This window comes from Talpa occidentalis, unplaced genomic scaffold (genome assembly GCF_014898055.3).
Source record: "Talpa occidentalis isolate TD23 unplaced genomic scaffold, MPIMG_talOcc4v2.1, whole genome shotgun sequence".
Taxonomy (NCBI): Eukaryota; Metazoa; Chordata; class Mammalia; order Eulipotyphla; family Talpidae; genus Talpa; species Talpa occidentalis.
Window position 1 is genome coordinate 94624241 of NW_026555331.1, and position 19391 is coordinate 94643631.

At 34.5% G+C, this 19391-nt stretch overlaps 1 protein-coding gene across 2 annotated transcripts in view; it reads right to left on the bottom strand.

Moving 5' to 3' along the window:
• AGMO (alkylglycerol monooxygenase) overlaps positions 1-19391 on the bottom strand; it is a 328052-nt gene that overhangs the window by 102963 nt on the left and 205698 nt on the right. For both annotated transcript variants that reach the window (XM_054692404.1, XM_054692403.1), the window contains exon 13: positions 18742-18847. In XM_054692404.1, the coding sequence (XP_054548379.1) occupies positions 18742-18847 (106 nt within the window). The remainder of the gene's footprint in view (positions 1-18741; positions 18848-19391) is intronic.

Consider the following 19391-nt stretch of genomic DNA (forward strand, 5'->3'; position numbering starts at 1 on the left):
TAATAATAGTCACACCATTTTTTGTTAATACATTCAACAGAAAATTATCATTCTGTCAATAAGAAGTTGAAGTCCCTACTTTTTGAATCATTTCTAATTCATCCAAAGTTAAGGATTTGAAGTATCAAATTATAATGATTGACTATATTATATCAAATATTTCACTCATTTGCTCTGCTAACACTAGCTTACCTGTAAGTGATATGAAATGTAAGACAGTCCCAAAGATTTGTTGGAAAAGTTTTAGAATGAGATTAGGGAAAAAGTTAAAAGAATCTTTAGCAGATTTGGGTTATCTATTTTAGGCATGTATATTATTTTAGTCTTTCAGGAATTATTATCATCGAATGGAAAAATAGAATTCAAAGGATGAAAGTTTAAAAGTAGTACAAGATATTCTGAACCTATCCACAATTCCTTACAAATCTTGCCTCACCTCACTGCCATTTTATTTTGTCTGTATATGGTTAAAAATGACATGAGCTTCACAGTTTTTCCATACATATTGTTGTTATATTAACCACTAAGCATCTCTAAAACTTGTATATGATGAGACCTTGCCTTTCAAAAATGATTCTGAATCATGAAAAGGGGAAGAGCAATTCCCAGTAAGTTCTCAGCACTGAAATAGTGGATAAAAACAGAACTGAGACACCAAAGGGAATGAGGATAGTGGAGGAAAAGAATGGAGAGCAAGGGAGGGATAATGGTCTGTGGTGGTGGAGTATGGGTGAGGTGATGGAGAATGAACTATGGTGGTAATACCTGATGGGGGTACCCCAATGTTACCTCCATTAAAATTACCTAATTAATTTAAAAAAGGGTAAATGAAAAATTTCTTGATAACATATTTAGAAAATTATAAATATTTGGCCACTGATATATCTGAAACAATTATAGGAGGACATGACACACAGTCGACACTCAGAGTATTGAAAACACACACACACACTCACATGCAATTATAAATACTGATTCACTAATTTCCTTGAAGAATTTATTTTTCTCTCCACAAAACTAAAGCAATACTTACTGACCAGTGTGCAGAGCTAATTCTGTAGTAGATGAATGGTTTCAAATTTAGCATTATTCTGTGTAGCAAAAAAACTTACAATTTGAAATAATATATATGCATATTGTTTTGCCACTGAGGCAATTTTTCCATTAGCAACACAGTATCACCTAAATGTTATTTTTTTTCATTTGTTGAATAAATACCTAACTCTTTCAACATTTTATCTGAATTACAAAGTTACTTTATTCTTTTATATCAATTAGTTTTATATCTCTGGTGAGATAGCCATTTTCCTGAAATGCAAAGAAACGGGGCAAATTGTATCTCACAGTTTTCTGAATCTGTCTTTATACTTAAGAGTGACTATCCTTGTTCAAATTATTGTCACATTTTACCAGGATTACTGTAATAAATCCCTAATGTGTTTCCCTGTCTCTAACTTGTTCTCCACCAATTCTTTCTTCACAAGCCTTTTTAGTGATTATACTTAAAATGTGAATTTAGTCAAATGGTTCTCAGGCTTAAAACTTTTCAGTGGCAGAAGTGGTCACACCCCAAAGACAATGTCCCCAACTCCTTACATATAATCTACACCTCTTCTATTGCTGTTGTCCATTGCTCTAAAGTTATCCTTGGTATTCTTTCACTCTCACTTAACACTGTGGTCATAAAGAATAATGGACAATTGCTGAATAGTATTCCATGGTGTATATATACCACATCTTCTTGATCCAGTCACCTATTTTTGGGCATTTGGGTTTTTTCCAGGTTTTACCTATTATAAATAGTGCTGCAATGAACATAGGGGTATTGGTATTTTTTTGAATCAATATTTTTGTGTCCTTTGGGTAGGGGGGTCAGAGGGAGGGAGGGAGGGAGGAGCACAGGGGACTGTGATTTGATGGCGCAGGGTGCACTGGTTAATTTTAACCCTATGTATAACTTTAACATAGCATTTATCAAGTTCTGCTGGTTTTACTAGTTTACTTGATCATTTTCTCCAAATTCTAAAAGACTGGGAAAATGTGTTACTTGCCTTCTCCCCTCCCCATTAGCTGTCTCAGTATCTGGTACTGATGATGTTACTGCTGTTTTCATCATTATAAACAACAGCTAGCAATTGTTAAATATTTACCAAATCACAGAAATTACTCTAAGTATTTTACATACAATATTTAATTCCTATAATCTAAAAGAAACCTATTATTATGCTCAGAAAGTATGAAAACCAACTAAATTACATAGTAATAACATGTTAAATATCAAAGCCAGGACACAAACCAAGATTTGCCCTGTGAGTCTATATTCTCTATCGCTAATCAGGATGATAACAACACTATGATAAAATTGGTATTTACCAAATATTGTTGAGTATGTTAGTGATGGATCTATTAAGTCCAAGTGAACATCAATATTTTAATGCAAAATGTTAAAGCTTACTAATTATATACTTACTGATTTTAATTATTGCTTAATATGGCAGAATATTTTTCTTGTAAATCAAAGAGAGTTATTTAAACAGATTTTGTTGTTAATAGAAAGAAAACCATTGATTCTTTCTTGACAGATATAGTAAAATAATGTGTTAAATTCAGGGAAATTTCAGCTCATTGGTAGTACTCTTTGCCATACAAAATCTCTACACTTTAAACTGGAAACAGGCATCTCACACTGCATATTCTGTATATTAGCTTTCAATCAGCAATGTAAACAATGTAATATAAGCATTACATGGAATCTACATTAAGATAAACTGAACCACTTTTGCCAAGACAGATGTAATCACTCAAATTCCACTGGGAAAGAGGTAACAATGTTATTTGGTCTAGGTCTAAAGTACTTTATTTAGTAAATAACTTGGACTTTGTATATTCATTTCTTCATAACACCTATTTCCAACATTTAAACATCACAAAGTGTTTCAAGTGTGTTGGGCTTAGGATCCAATGGCAAAACATGACATTTGTTAATTTTCCTTCACAAGGCATTTTCTCCTTGACAGTTGTGGGGATAATTTACTTTAACCACTCTTTCTTGCATAACACCTTAATAATAAGAGAAATATTGTAGTGTTAACATTCCTTATATTCAAGTGTTCTCATTTTTTTATCACAGATCTAAAAGTGAAAAACAAGATTATTTTAAAAATTTATACTCGGAAAAATCTAATAATTTGATTTTAGCCAAGATACTCAATTTTAAAAGCAATTCAAGGGTTAAAATTCAAAACTGAGTTGGCCATATGCAACATATGGCTTTGAAAAATAGTTCTTTTAGTGTTGATTATAGTTTTTAAAAAAAGTTGGCTGAATTGAACTGTACCTTATTTTTTTAAATTGGATCCACTTGTTTAAATTAAAAGTATATACATTGTCATGTATTTTATATATTTACATATACATGCTTTTATGTATTTGATTCATTTCTTACACATTCGTTAAAAATTACTCTTTGGTGTGTCAATACATATATTTAAAAAAATATGTAGTACATTCACAAGTCAAACTTTGAAAGATTATTTGAAAAGTTCCTTCCATATCTGTCCTACTGCCATGCAATTTCTCTCCTAGAGGAGTCCAATACTACTTGTTTTTATTTTATGTGTGTATGTATACTTTCTGACAAATTTTATGCCTCATACAAATATATATAGAGAGTATATTTACACATACATATAGTATATACAAATATATATAATACACACATATAGTATACACTCATATGCATGCAAACACACACAAATACTAAAAGACCTATATCCATGCCCTGACTGCATTTACAATGTAATTCTGGACAAGTCACTTAATCTTTTAGATGTAGGGCACAGCTGTAAAGTGCCAAAAGGATGATTGTGTTTCTTTGAATTCTAAAATAACTCAAATGATGACAGGTGACAACAGCAGAATATGCCTCAATTTATTTTCATTTTCAAGTTTAAAGAACCTTCTTTACAATAGGAAATCCAGTCATTTTCTTCTATGGACAAAATAGCAGGCACTTCCACACTATCTGTACCTTTTATTTAATTCTCCTGTTTGATGTCTGCAACCTGAAAGGATTAAAACTTTTCCTATAGGATTGTTCAGGGACTCAAACTCCATGGTGTCCTGAGGGAATGCAGGCTCATGGCAGCTCGATTTTTGGGTTTTTCAAAAGAAACCATTAATTCAGATTCTTAAAGTCTCCTAAATTTAAAATATTGGTAACCTCTCAAATTTTAAATGAAAAACAAGTAATTGTAGGTAAAACAAAATACAACCAAGGTTTGGATTTACCTCATGATCCTTGAGTTTGTTTCAGTGTAGAACCTGCTGTTATAACACAGTGTTTCAAAATATTTCATAAAGTTTCATGAGAAGGGAGAGGGACAGAGGACATTTTCCTTGAACCCCAAATTATAATTCTAGAGAATAGTTTTGCATTTCAAAGTCATGTTTATCTACGTGTGCCAGCATCCCAATGATTTAATTGCATCTCTAAAGATACTTGAACTTATTCACATATACCATTAGCCTCTCTCTTAAGAGAATCCCTCAGCAACACAGATGTATATACTATTAAAGTCAAATACAAGGTGTTTATAATGATGTTGGCCAGTGATAAGTTAATGCAATTACACTGGAAGATAGATAAAACTGTTTTGGAAACAATAGGAAAGAGAACCAAGGAAGAACACTGTTTCTAGAATAAAAAGATTGAGTCACATGACAGAATGAAACTAAATGCCCTGAAATGAAATTTATGAATATTTGGAAACTGGAATTCTCAAATATGTATTAATCCACTACAACTTTGGTGAGCTTCCCTAATGTGTGCTACTTTGTAACACTTGTATATTTGTACACTCAGAATATCACCCTGTTTTTCACTTGAAGAGTTTCCTCTAGAACAATGCAATAAGCCTGAACTAAAAGTACCACTTACAGATTTAAATATGTTTATCATTTTAGTTGTAATAGGGTTGGGCTTTGTGTAAATGAAAATTGTATGCAAAATTATCCATAACCTTAGCAGTCTTTGAAGAGTCTCTGGCAGACTGAGAAAAACAATTTTTTTCACTTGGATTACCACATTGTATCACTAATCAAAAATAGGAAAGCAAATCTGCAAGTTCTACATTATTCGCCTAATCATTTTGAGTAAATGTGGCTACACATTTATTGTCAACTACTATATGTCTCACACTGAGATGTCTTTCTGTGAGTGATACCTCAGTGAATTGTAACTAACATACTATGAGAACAAAGTGGATTGAAGGAATAGATGGATCTGGTTCCCTATACTCAAGAAGCACTGACAATACTTAATCATGCTGAATGTTGATAATATTCTCCATGCAGAGCTATCATTTGTGTTAGGTACAAGGACTTAAAAACTTGTAGTCACTTGTATCAAAGATCCTAGTTTTAATAATAGTTCAATATCAAAAGTTCTCCCACTCAAAAATTTGATCCAGGCTCTTCTGCTATGATCTTAGTGCATTTCCACTCACCTAGAACCCCTCTAAGCACCATCCTAACCAGTAAAAAGCTTTTCTGGAAGACAGATTTCCATCAAGCAGACTTTCTTTAATCTAGTTTGATTATTTCTTTGGAATGACTTTGAAGGTTGAGAAGGCATGGTGGTGATTACATGGAGGTGATGTTAAATTCTCAGAAAGCACTATAATCAGGATCATTATCTCCCCAGCTCTGTCTGTTATACTGTAATATACCATGTACTGAAAAATATCATAGGCTCAACTTTGCCTTCATTTATCAAATATTCCTCAGAATCTCAATTTTCTTAGTGAACAAATTATACAACTGTGAACCAATAACAACTACCTATCTAATCTGTTGTGTGTGTGTTTCAAATCGCATGGACTATATATAGAATCTTAAGAACTAAAGTAACTGCATTATTTAATTATTTTTGAGAAAACTTTAGAAATCTATTCCACTCCCTGATTTTACAGATAGTGGAACTGAAAATGAAGTGGTGCTCTTCACATTGTTGTTAATTCATATCAGCCACATAGCTGGAATTAAAGTCCATTATTTCCTTCATCACATTACAGTAATTTCAAACCAGTATAAGACTAGATCAAGTGAGTCTCAGAACCTGCCATAGGCAAAAAATAATTGAGATATTACCTTCTTGGGCTATATACTAATCATGTAAAAAAATCCTTGCAAAACTATTGAATTTTAATGTAAATAACATAAAAGACAGCATAAAGGTAGTAAATCTACACTATTTATCTGTATCACTCAGTTCCCACTGATCTATTATGTAAGCATGTAAGGAAGATGATACCTCTTAACACGAAACGTATGAATGGCAAGTGAGGGTGTTAGATAGGAATTCATAATTCAAGGATTTTCTCTGAGACAACAGATCCAAATGACTGTTACTGAGTATGCAATTTCATTGCTATATCAATATATGAGGAAATATCACATATGAGAGTCAGGAAGAGTGAATTTCTGATTCTTCCCTGGAGCAAATGTTTCCCTGTCAATGGTTTCAATACCAAACAGCCAGATTTTGTTCTTAGATCTGAACATACTTAGGAAAAACTGGCACATGGGATGTTTCATCTCAGAGAAAAGGAATGAACGAATTAGGCAACTTTTCCGTAACAATTTGATCACAAGGAAGTAAATTCCCGAATGTTGTTAAAGCCTGATGATAGCTCTTTTTTGTCTTAATAAAAGGAAGTTTGGCTCACCAATAACATGCAGAACATATGGAGGATATTGAGAAGGATAAATGAGGCATTAGTTTTTGAAAGATGGTAATTAAAAGTTGTTCTGCCTTGTTTCTTTTTGTTTTTGTTGTTGTGGGTATGCTACTTTACCCCAGAAACTTTCAGGCAGACAATGTCTTTTTAATCTTTATCACATTTTTGTATGCTTGAGATATTAGGTAGTGTAAGTAACAACATTCCATGCTACTTATAGCTATTCCATAGATACATTAAAACCGTACTATATTTTAGGCACACTTGATAATAGTTATTGATTCATCATTTAGCTTTACTAAATAATAAACTTTTCAACCTCTAGACTGATTATTGGGCAAATGTCTGCATATAGAATGCTCTCATTTAGGAAAAAGAAAAAAAAAGGAAATCTAAACTTATACCTGCTGCATTTAAATACAGAAATAAATTTAACTACTACTAGAAAAACAGACACAAAATTCCTTCTACACATTTCTCCATCTTCCTGTAAGTAGAAATTGCAGCACGGACATTACTGAACTCACAATGGTTCAACCTAAGTGTTTTTGACTTTACCACAGTGCAAAAGGAGTATGTATTCAGTAGAAACTGTACTTTGAAGTTTGAATGTTGATTTTTCTCTTCCTGGCTAACCATACACAACATAACACTCTCTGGTGATGCTGGGCAGCACAGTGAATCTAGCTTCTGGTCAACCACTGGATCACAAGCATAAATAATTTTTACTCTAGAGTGGACCTATGGTGTCCAGCTTCAGGCTATGTATAAGTGTTCTGAACACACTTAAAGTAATTTAGGCTAAGCTAAGATATTCAATAAATTAGATGTATTAAACTGTTATTTTCAACTGATGATCATTTTTGGGGATCTAACCTGAACAAGACATGAGGAAGATCTCTACTTTAAGGGGAAATAAGCAGGTATTTAAAGTTCCATATGATTATAGAAGCTGTAGTTCTGGGAATGAAAACAGTATTTAATGGTGATTCTCTAGGGAGAAAAAAAATAGCATTTCTTGAAGGTATGAATGATAATTTTAGTAAAATTTAATACAAATTGCTTTTCAGCCAGCAGGAAAAACAGAGGCTGACTTCCTAAAAGCTAATCATGTATTTGAGGAAAGGAAAGGCTAAGTGCTTGGAAGTACCTGTGACAATATGAATCCCTGGGTTGTTCCTATGCTTTTCAATTTGACTTCAGGAAAATAACATCATTTTCATGCTACAATAGCAGATGTAGGGGCCTCCCTGGTGGCGCAGCAGTTAAGTGCTGGGCTGTGAAGCTGCCCACAGCCTCTGCAGCACCAGTTCAATCCCTGGCCACTGGCGAGGGTCCCACGTGGCGCGCAGACCTCTCCTGCTGCCCACTGCTCCCCTCAGCAGTGTATTTCATCAGTCTGCCTGTTCTGTTCCCCGCTCTGGCTCTGGTGAATTCTCTCACCCTCCCGTGCTTCTGACTATACCCAGTGCTTGTATAAATAAATAAATAAATCTTTAAAAAAATAGCAAATGTATTTTAATTGGACATGTTAATATAAAAAGTTTATAGCATCTTTCAAGTGAGCACTAATAAAAGCCTACCACAAAGCTACATTTTAAAAGAAAAAAACTACTTATTTTATTAAATATCATATACACATATAGCTACAGAGAAAGTAAATAGGAAAACATATTATACAGCACTTATACACATTTTCAGAAGATGGGTTCTGATTACATTAACCTTGACTAATGTTACTTGTCAAACAATTATTATCACAGAAGAATAACAGATGCTCTTTATCATTGACCCTCAGTAAGGAAACCCCCATTTTTAGTATTTATAACCATTTCACACAATCTAATAAAGCAATAGAAAGACTCCCCAATCAGAGATCTCCAGTTTGCTCACTGTGAATAAAATAAATATATAATCCAAATTTAATCTCACTTTCAAAGGCTTATAAGATGTTCTCCCAACATGTCTTGCCTAGTTTTAAATTTTTTATGATGGTAAATAAACCCTGGAAAATTCCTTCTTAGATTTTACCACCTGAAGCTGCAGCTGTTGGCTGCACTATCAAAGCCTCACGACTCCAAACTCACGTGCAAACCTCATCAAGGGCAGACATTTCTAATTGATTCCAGAAGTATTTCTTTTGCTGAGATCAGGGGGCAAAGGAAGAATAATGAGCAGCTTTTTAGAGGAACTTGGGGGGTTAGGGTGTTGAGGGGCGGGGGAGGGGCACTTTTAAAATCTCGGCTTGGCCAGAAATGCAGAGCAATTTTACGGTCAATTGGCAAGAGCATCTGGAACCAGGCATTCTGGCTTCGTAGTTGATGGTAGTGAAACCAGCTTACAGGCAACAGCAAGCCTATAATGAGTCCCTGTCATGTACTAGTGGAAACCATGCTGACTTTCTGCCAAGTAACCCTGCGCCTTTTCTTGGGATCAGGATTCCCCTCAGAGCCCCTTTTTAGCATACGAAGTCCTGTTACCCTAAAGATCTTAACCTGTTTTAGTCATTCTTAAAGGCAAGGCAAAAAGACTAAAAATTAGAACTTGTGTATGTTTAATTCTGTGCGTGCTGACAAGGCATTATATCACAAGACCGTGTTTGCTTTCATTTGAGGGATAAATTTCAAACACAGTGGGCCATCTTGTTAGTTCATGGAGAGTGTCGGATGCTCAGGTCATAAATCATAACACAGCGCGTGGCACACTCAGAATAGAGGAGGTAAAATAGGAGGTTCTTTGTTATTTCAAACGTAGGACAGGTGATTGTAAAATAGGTCAGGGTTTCATTTTTTTCTTAATACCAAACAAAAAAAACCAGAAGTGATGTGGAAATAATTCCTTATGAGTAAACGATGTTTACTTTAAGCTGCTGCTCGTTACTCACCACGCTGACAGTGGTAGATTACACCCAGAAATAAGTCAGGTAAGAGGATAGACATGAAAAATGTAGAGAGATGTGAGTCAACGGATGGAGAATGGTTGAGTGGTGAGGAATGGGACATGCAGAAAGTTAGACTTCTGGCATTCCTAAATATTTTTAGACAAACAACTGATAAAGATTTTACCCACTTTAAAGCTCACTAAAAAATCTAAATTGTGATGTTGAACTAAATTAGTGTTTCTACTTCTAGTTAATTTACACTTGGCAAGAATCACTTCCTATTTTCAAATAAGAAAAGGGAAACAAGGAAAAAGCAAGACAAATGAAACACAAAAAAAGGATAAAAGAAATGCATTGAAAATTTTGTTTACAACTCAGTATATTTTCATGTAAATTTATCCTTAAAACTCCAATGCTTTGATGATTTTATTAGTATAAGTTAATGAAAATATGAGTAATTACTGTCCCTCATAATATACATAATTTAAAATTGCAGAAAAATGTGTTTCATGAGGAAAATCTCCTTGAATCTATAGTATTTGCAAGAGCAGCTACAATTGCTAGTACTTTTCAAATAAAGATTTAAGGAAGAAGGGATGGGTCAGTAAGAACATAAGATAGGGCTTCTCTGGTGGCCTGGGGGTTAAGTCTCAGTGCTATTAGAGCTGCAGCATGAGTTTGATCCCCAGTAAGGAAGCTAAACCACATATGGCACAACTGACTTCTTGTGTCTCACTGAATGCTCCCCTTAGTAGTGTATTTCAATAGATCTGCCTGTTCTACTCCCCACTCTGTCTCTGGTGAATCCTTTCACCCCTCTACCTCTGGTCTATACCCCAGTTTTTGTATGCATAAATAAATAAAATTAAATTGAAAAAAACCCCAAGAATATAAGATATATTTATGTCTCTTAATTTTTTTTAAAGATTTATTTATTTATTTATTTATTTATACAAGCACTGGGTACAGTCAGAGGCCCGGGAGGGTGAGATAATTCACCAGAGCCAGAGCGGAGAGTAGAACAGGCAGATTGACAAAGTATACTGCTGAGGGGAGCAGCAGAAGGCAGAAGAGATTTGTGCCCCATGTGGAACCCTCGTGGCTGCCAGGGATCGAACCAGTGCTGCAGAGGCTGCGGGCAGCTTCGCAACCCAGCGCTCAACCACTGCGCCACCGGGGAGGCCCAATGTCTCTCTTTTTTTTTTTTTTTATACAAAAGGTATTTATATAAAGAATAATTATGGTTGTCAAAAATGTCCCCCACATTAAATGTTCTTTTTTTTTTACCTTGAAGTCTTCTAATTATATTTTCTTTTTTTAATTATAAATTTTATTTTTATATTCCCCATACAATTGTGACCCCCTTATTTTGACCCCAATCCCTCCCCTCCCCGCCCCCCACCCACCATAGAGTGTCTCTGGTTCATAGTTGTTTGTTGACTCTGCTTTTTACTTTCTTATAGTTATTCTTTTTCCTGGTCCCTTATTTAAGTTTTCCAGATTCCTGCTATGAGTGAGACCATCAGGTATTTTTCTTTTTCTTTCTGGCTTATTTTGCTGAGCATGATCCCTTCCAGCGCCATCCATGTTGCTGCAAATTGCATGCATGTGTTTATCTTTTTTGAATGCTGAGTAATATTCCATGGTGTCTCTTAATTTTTAACCATCGTAATGGGATGATAAATAGGAAACAATCATGGATTTATATTTTCTTGCATGTAAATTCAATATTTTACAATACATCACAAAGGTCAATAAATCTCAGGAAATCAAATATTATAATTTACCATCTACTGTATCAAAACTACCCTCTTCCTCCTTTCATAAAACAAAAAGGCATTACTATATCCTAATATTACGTTGTTTTGGTTACCAAGTATTTCACTGCTCATAGAAAAAAAGATAATTATTTTTAGAAGAAACTGAGGGAATAGGCATTAATATTATTTTTAAAGGTTCTCAAGGGCCTCCCTGGTGGTGCAGGGGTTAAAGTCTCAGCTCTATCCAACTATCACCAGCCACTGCGGCATGAGTTTGAACCCTGGCCAGGGAGCTACCCACATGGCGCAGCAGACCTCTCCTGTGTCTCCCACTTCTCCCCTCAGCAGTATATTTCAGTAGATCTGCCTGTTCTGCTCCTCACTCTGTCTCTGGTGAATACTCTTTCCCCCACATAAACAAAAATAAATCTTTTTTAAAAAGGGGGCCTCAAAGAAACCACCCAGACAGCTTATTTACATCTGTTACTTAGCCTGTTTCATCTAAATACATTACTTTCTATTAACTCTTATAGAATAGTACATCTTATGTGCATGAGAGAGATGCATGCATGTAAATATGCTCTTATATGTCCATATAAAGTTCTCTGCATAGGACATACAACAGAGTAAACATGTGTTATTTGCATATGATGGTTAAACTAGAACAAATAAATCTTTCAATTTTAAATATATTTAGAATGATGACAAGGGAGAATAAAAAAATTATTCATTTTTTATACTATTATTTTTAGTGAGGTAATGTTGGTTTACAACTCAGTTATGTGTTTTAGAAGTACAGATTCACACCTATTCAAATGTATTCTACCTCACCACATGTACCATCCAAGTAACCTCCACTACAGTCTATTGTAGCCTTTCCACTTGTTGCTCCCAGCATTTCACTCCTCTGTATCCTCATTTCTGTATTCAGAACTCATAAGGCCTATTTTAGTTTGGTATTGGTACAGTTATCCAAAAGGTCCTATGTGGCCTGATCCCTGTTACTGCTCTGACCACATTTTCTACCACTTTCCCTGTTTTGCTTAGTTACTTTCAGATATGCATTGTGGTCTACGAAGGTGCTAGGCACAGACTGTCTCAGCACATGTGTACTGGATTTTGCCTTTGCTTGCTTTTTTCCAGGAATCCACATGCTTATCCCCTCATGTCAGATCTTTACTAAAATGCAACCAACACTCTGAATACAATTTCTTTGTTTTTTTCTAATTTTGCTTCCTCTACTGCTGATTTACTTTTTTACCACAGTATTTGTTATTTGATAAACATATGTATCTACATAAGTACATGTATATGAATCTAAATATTCATCTATGTTGTCATCAGACCCTCCCTAACTGTGACAGACAGAAACTAGGGTGGTGCTGTGATTCCCACCCTTGCTGTTAATGGCTTGTCAGCCTGTACAATCCTATCATCTAGAGTGTAGTTGAGACCCATGACTGTCCTTTAGCCAATAGAATATTTCTGAGATGAAAGAATTTTGCAGTGGAAATTAAGGTCCCAAATCAATTGATTTTGCTTTCATAAAACGAGAGATTTCCTGAATGAGCCTGACTCAATCAGGTGAAAGTCCTTAAAAGAAAGACTGAGCCAAGAGATCCTCCTTGCTGGATTGAAGAAAGCAACCATGTTGAAGAAGCCCATGGGGCCTGTGGATTTAATATGGATGAGTGGATATAATTTTTATTAGTAATAGTCACAACTTACATGACAGATTCTAACTTCTTTGGTCCTTTGAATATCAAAACACCTGCCAAATAATTTGTGGCTGTTTTTGATTCACCTTTTTTTGTTGATGGGATTAAGCTAAAGGAACTATGGTGTGATTATTTTAGGTAACTTCCTCAAGGGTACACAGCCCACTGATGGAGCTTTGAATGAAATTTACCTCTGTGTGATTTAAGCCCATGCTTTCTGTAGTACCCTGTCTCCTAAAGTAAACAGAAAGCAATTTGAAACAAAATGCACATAGTGGCAAGACATATACAAAAAAAAAATTCCCATTATGCTAATAAAATAAAAAAGTTATATGAAGCAAAATATACATACTATCAAAATACACACAAACAAGCATTTCCCATAATCATAACATACCTAGTAACACTAAGCCAAAATAGCTATTCATCTGTGACCTGGTTGCCTTAAAGTGGTCATCATGTTAGACATATTTAATACTACTGATATGAGGAAATTAAATCAATAATAATAGGTGAATTTTAGAAAGAACAAATTATACTTGCACTAACAGAGGAAAATATGTGTGTGAATGAGAAAGGAGTGAATGAAAGAAGAATGATTTTTCTGTTGAATTTCTTATGAATATAAAACAAGTTTAAATAAAAAAGGTATGGAAGTTGCTGGTGAAAATACTGATGGAGGGGGCCTATCTGGTGGCTCAAGGGGTTAAGAGGCAATCTATGAAGCTTTCCACAGTCACTGCAGCACAAGTTTGATCCCCTGGCCAGCCAGGGAGCTACCCACATTGCACAGCAGACATCTCCTGCCTCACCCATTGCTCCCCTTAGCAGTGTATTTCAGTCAGTCTGCCTGTTCTGCTCCCCAATCTGTCTCTGGTGAAACCTCTCACCTCCCCACACCTCTGGCCTATGCCCCAGTTCTTGTATGAAGAAATAAATCTTAAAAAAAAAAAAGAAAAAGAAAATACTGATGGACCCATGCAAAGAGAACTGTACAAATACATGGACTAACATTGTGCAAACAAGATGGAAAACTACGCATTTGTGTAACAGAAATTCTATTTATAACTTAACTTTCTTGTGGCTGTAAGCTAAAGGGACTTCATCTTCCACATATAGGTCACAGGGTCCAGTTCAAATTATACTTTGCATTAATGACTTAGAATTGAATTTATCTAAGAACTATATCATAAACAAAGTGAAAAACAATTTAAGGTCAGTTTTTCAGTCTGTGTGTGCTTTTGTGTATGTGTTTTAAGCTGTAAGTTTAACCATTTGTATGCTTGCTTAGTGTAGAAGAACAGTTATCATGTAAACCCATGGAATTTGACTTTCATAATAGAGCAATATAACAGAAAACAGCCAATCAGCCATGTAGATAGAGTCACAGTGCTACAAGCTGATGTTGCCAATATATACAATGCTGATTTACAAGAGAAAGGGGATTACTTGCTTCAATGACATTGATTCTAATGATAGCTTCAAAGACCATTAATGAGAACATTGTGTCCAGATAGGATAACCACTACTATTCAGTCAGTCATAATTCTTATTGAAAGGAATCACTAATCATTTATTAGGTTTCTATATGCCTTATATGAGACAGAGAACAGTTTTATTGAAACTATGCCAAATAGTAAAGATTTATGAAACATTCTAGGAAGTAAAGTGTGTAAGGAAAACACAAATTCACAATTCATCACTAAGAATACAAATGGCCCCAGATTTATAATGGTTCAACTTCTGATTTTTCAACTATATGCCTGTGAAAAAGGATGCACATTCATTAGAGACTGCAACTGGACACTCTTTTATGGTGTTGGGCAGCTGCAGCAAGGCTCAGCTCCCAGTCAGCATTTCAACTTAAGATATTTGCTATTTAGGGTCTCCCCGGTGGCGCAGTGGTTGAGCGCTGGGTTGCGAAGCTGCCCGCAGCCTCTGCAGTGCAGGTTCGATCCCCAGCTGCTCCCTGGCTACCGGAGGAGGGTCCCGCATGACGCGCAGACCTCTCCTGCCGCCCGCTGCTCCCCTCAGCAGTGTACTTTGGTCCTTCTGCCTGCTCTGCTCCCTGCTCTGGCTCTGGTGAATTCTCTCGCCCTCCCGTGCTTCTGACTGTACCCAGTGCTTGTATAAATAAATAAATCTTTAAAAAAAAAAAAAAAAGAAAGAAAAAAGTTTAAAAAAAAAAAGATATTTGCTATTTAGAATGGTTTTATCAGGATGTCACCCCATCCTAAATTGAGAAAGATGATTATAAGATTTGGTAATTGGAGGCAATTTAACATATTTTAAATTTTAAAATGAAGTAGAAGAAAAGGCTGCTTCACAGGTAAAAAGTGGATAATAAAATACTTGCTCAGTCTTTATCTTATAGTTACTGAACTCTGGTCAGGGAGGAATTGCTCAGGTTGAGCAATAGAAATTCCATAGTCTTAACAACAACAGTAATGCTAGTAATATGAACAATGGTAACGAAAAAGTATCCAGTTCTTCCTATATTCTTCCCTTTATGTCATTTAATTTTCCAACAGACCATGTGATGCTACTATTACATCATTGTACGAAAATGTTTTAATGGCAAATCACAAGCAATGTCTGCCCTTGAGGAACTGCCATACGTGGGCCAAAATGGTCAGAAAGCAATTCTGGAGAGAGTAAGTGATCTGAAAGATTTTCCCATGGTATCCTCACTCCTGACTAATTAACTAAAGACAATTAAAAGGCAAATTAGGGCCTCCCTGTGGTGCAGGCAGTTGAGCTCAGCGCTGTGAAGCTGTCCGCAGCTTCTGCAGTGCTGGTTGGATCCCCACCAGCCTCGGAGCAACCCACATGTTGAGCAGACCTCTCCTGTCTCGCCCACTGCTCCCCTCAGCAGTATATTTCATCAGTCTGCCTGTTCTGTTCCCCGCTCTATCTCTGGTGAATCCTCTCACCCTCCCATGCATCTAGCCTGTATCCCAGCTCTTGTATAAATAAAATAAATTTAAAAAAAAAGGCCAATTATTTGAAGCACTATCTTTTCAATACTTCTGCAGTTAAATTGGTAAGGTCTTTTATTAAAGCTTTCCACATTTTTTTCAAGGTACTTCTGCTGCATTGCCTTTGTATTTTTCATCTACAATTCTTGAATAGATGAGTATTGCTATCATCACATGGAAGAAAATGTTGCTAGATGATTAACAGTTAATCATGTATGGAGTTAGACTGCCTGAATTTATATCCTGACTTGTTAACTTATTAATCTCTCTATAACTCAATTTTTCATTATAAAAATGATAGTAACTGCATCAAGCATTTGATGAGGACTAAATGAAATAGCACAATAAGACCTAGACTATAGTAGGTTATATTATAGTAGGCATCTTATCTCTTATTAAACCTGTTTTACAAATGAACAACATGAGATACTGATTTACTTGTCATAGAGTATGTGAGTCTAGTAATTCAATTCAACTTGTAATTCAACAATGCTATTCCTTCCCATCCTCCATAACAAGTCAATGAAGTATTTCAAGGGATCCTTAATAACAGTGATGATGACAATGATGGTAGCCCCTAACATTTATTGAGCATGTTAAGCATAGTACCAATATCTTACACAAATTATCTCACTGAATCCTCAAAATCCTATAAAACAGATATCATTATTTTATCCTTTAATAGATGAGGAAGCTAAGACTACGTATGTTTAAGTGGACAAGTAAGTGCCCAAGAATACATATCTTGCAAGTTCTTGAGCCAGGAATCAAATGTAGACAAATTTAGGCTTCAATATCTAAGTTTTTAACCATTCATTTTAACCTCCTGCCTAATTGGTAGCATCTCACAGCTAGAGTTCATTATACTAAAAAACTGAACTCAGTACACTGCCCAAATGTAAAGGTTTATTGTAAACATACATTCTCACTGTACATACCACAGAAAAATTAAACAACTCACATTTTCTATCTACTTTCAAAGGATATAAGGTAAACAACACAATATACCCAAAACATTCTACAATAAGAATGTCCTCCACATTTAGAGTGTAATAAACATGTTGTTATTTAATTATAAGGTCTTTTGCTGTGCATATTTTTGACATTTTGCATCATATAAATACATTTGCTTCTTTATTTTTCTTTAAGGTTTTATCTCAAGAAATAAAATATATGTACATATATTGACTTTAATTAATGTCTATTTAAAAGTTAAAAATATAATAGACTTAGATGATATCCAACATCCTAATACTAAGATTGAATGCTTCATTTTAAAAAATTTACTCATTCCTTTAAATAGGAAATATATTCACATGGTTTAGAAAATTTAAAGGTACAAAACAATGTTAATAAAGAATCTTGCTCCTATTCTTACCTTCTAGCTACACAATTGCCTTCCCAAAGGCAACTATGTGTTAGGTTCTTATATATCTTTCTGAGATATATTTCATACATTCAATAAATACATCTATACATATATATATATATATATCTGTTCCTCTTCATTTTTACACTTACATGCTTTGTATGATAGCATACTTCACATGCCATCCTATATAGCATGTTTTATTCTCATTCTGTGTGTATAATATGTAATGTAGTTATACATATACACATATATACATAATATGAATCATTTATATATATATAATTAATACACACACTCACACACACATTTATATATATATATAAATGCTTGGTACTAAGAATTTCTGTTGTTTTATCTTTCCATGCAGATTTTATTTTATGAACCATCTACTGTTTTTAAAATTTTTCCTATTAATGGTCATTAGCTTGTTTCTAATATTATTACATACCAGTTCGCAAAGGTATGAGCATATCAGTTTCACAGCATAAATCCCCAGCATAAATAAAATACAATCATTATCTAGTTATGGAAGTCTCTATTTTAGTTTTCTCATAGATGCCAGGGGAAACATTAGCATTTATGTTTCCTGCTTAAATAAGGTTATAGTTTGCTCATTCTGAGATGTTGGCAGGTTACTCAGCACCAAAATTAATTAATATAAACCTTAATTTAAAATAGTAACTCTATAAGAGATTAGTGATAACAGTAAAGGTTTTCTTAACAATTGCCTAATATTTGAAACAATAAATACATGCCCAAAATGTCAGTGTATTTCTTGGAAGATAAGTTTAAAATCATCAGATGATCATATCATAATATGTAAGTTTTGGTTGTAGAAAAATTGCAATAACATTAATCATTGTATTACTACACATTTATTACCTCTTGAAGGTAGCTGACATCTTAATCACAATTTTATGTAAATAGTCTAAAAAGAAATATCCTAAAGTGGGTAGACTCAACCCAGAATACTTTTGGAAATCACTTCTAGCACTTGTTGAGAACTAATGATGTGACTAGATTTCTTTATAAACAATGGTTAATGTAATTTATGCAGTCATTCTATGAAATTCACAGTATTAACCTAAATTTAGGAACAAGAAAACAGGCTCAGTGATATTAACTAGCTCAAACTGACATAACTAATAAATATTGGTGAGTAAGTGAATAGTTAAAAATTTCCCACAAATTTTACTCACAAATTAACAGAAAGCATTGTTCTGTGAATGACCTGAGTATGCAACAGGTGTATAATCCATGCTATAGACACTTAAAAGAAAAAGATGCCTTACCTCGAAAGCAAATGACAAGGAAGGGATAAGAAGATTCAGGTGACCGTATCTACACACCATTAGGCACATCAGGCATCGGAAAGTTTCCAGAACAGCCCCTTTAGGTCTGAAATAAGATGTCATTAACACTCATTAAACTTAAATATACTCTTTATGTGTTAATGTTTTCATTAATATGGTCATATACACTTCTTTAAATTTTCAGGAACTACAGAGTATTCTTATATATTTGAGGAACACAGGCCTTTGAATCTATTTGAAAACAGGCATTAAACTAAGAAACAGAAAGCACCATTTAAAGAAAATTTTTTCTTTAAAAATTTATTGCTTACTTTGAGCACTGACAAGTTAGGGTGGAGCATTTTTCAACTAATGAATAAAACATCAAATAATGAAATTTCTAGAATTTAAAATAACTGAGATACCCTTTACTCATTTAATACTTCTATACTTTATTCATTAAAAAATGACTTGTTAGGACAATCGATACATTGTGCTCTAAAATAATGTATAGTCCTTCTGGGACACTCAGGAGATTAGAGGGGTACTGGGGTTGAGAGAAGAAGAGTATAGGACAGGAGGAAAACTCAGAGAAATGTGGTGAAGAACTGTGGACACTTTGGTGGTGGGAAAATTATGGTGACCGCACC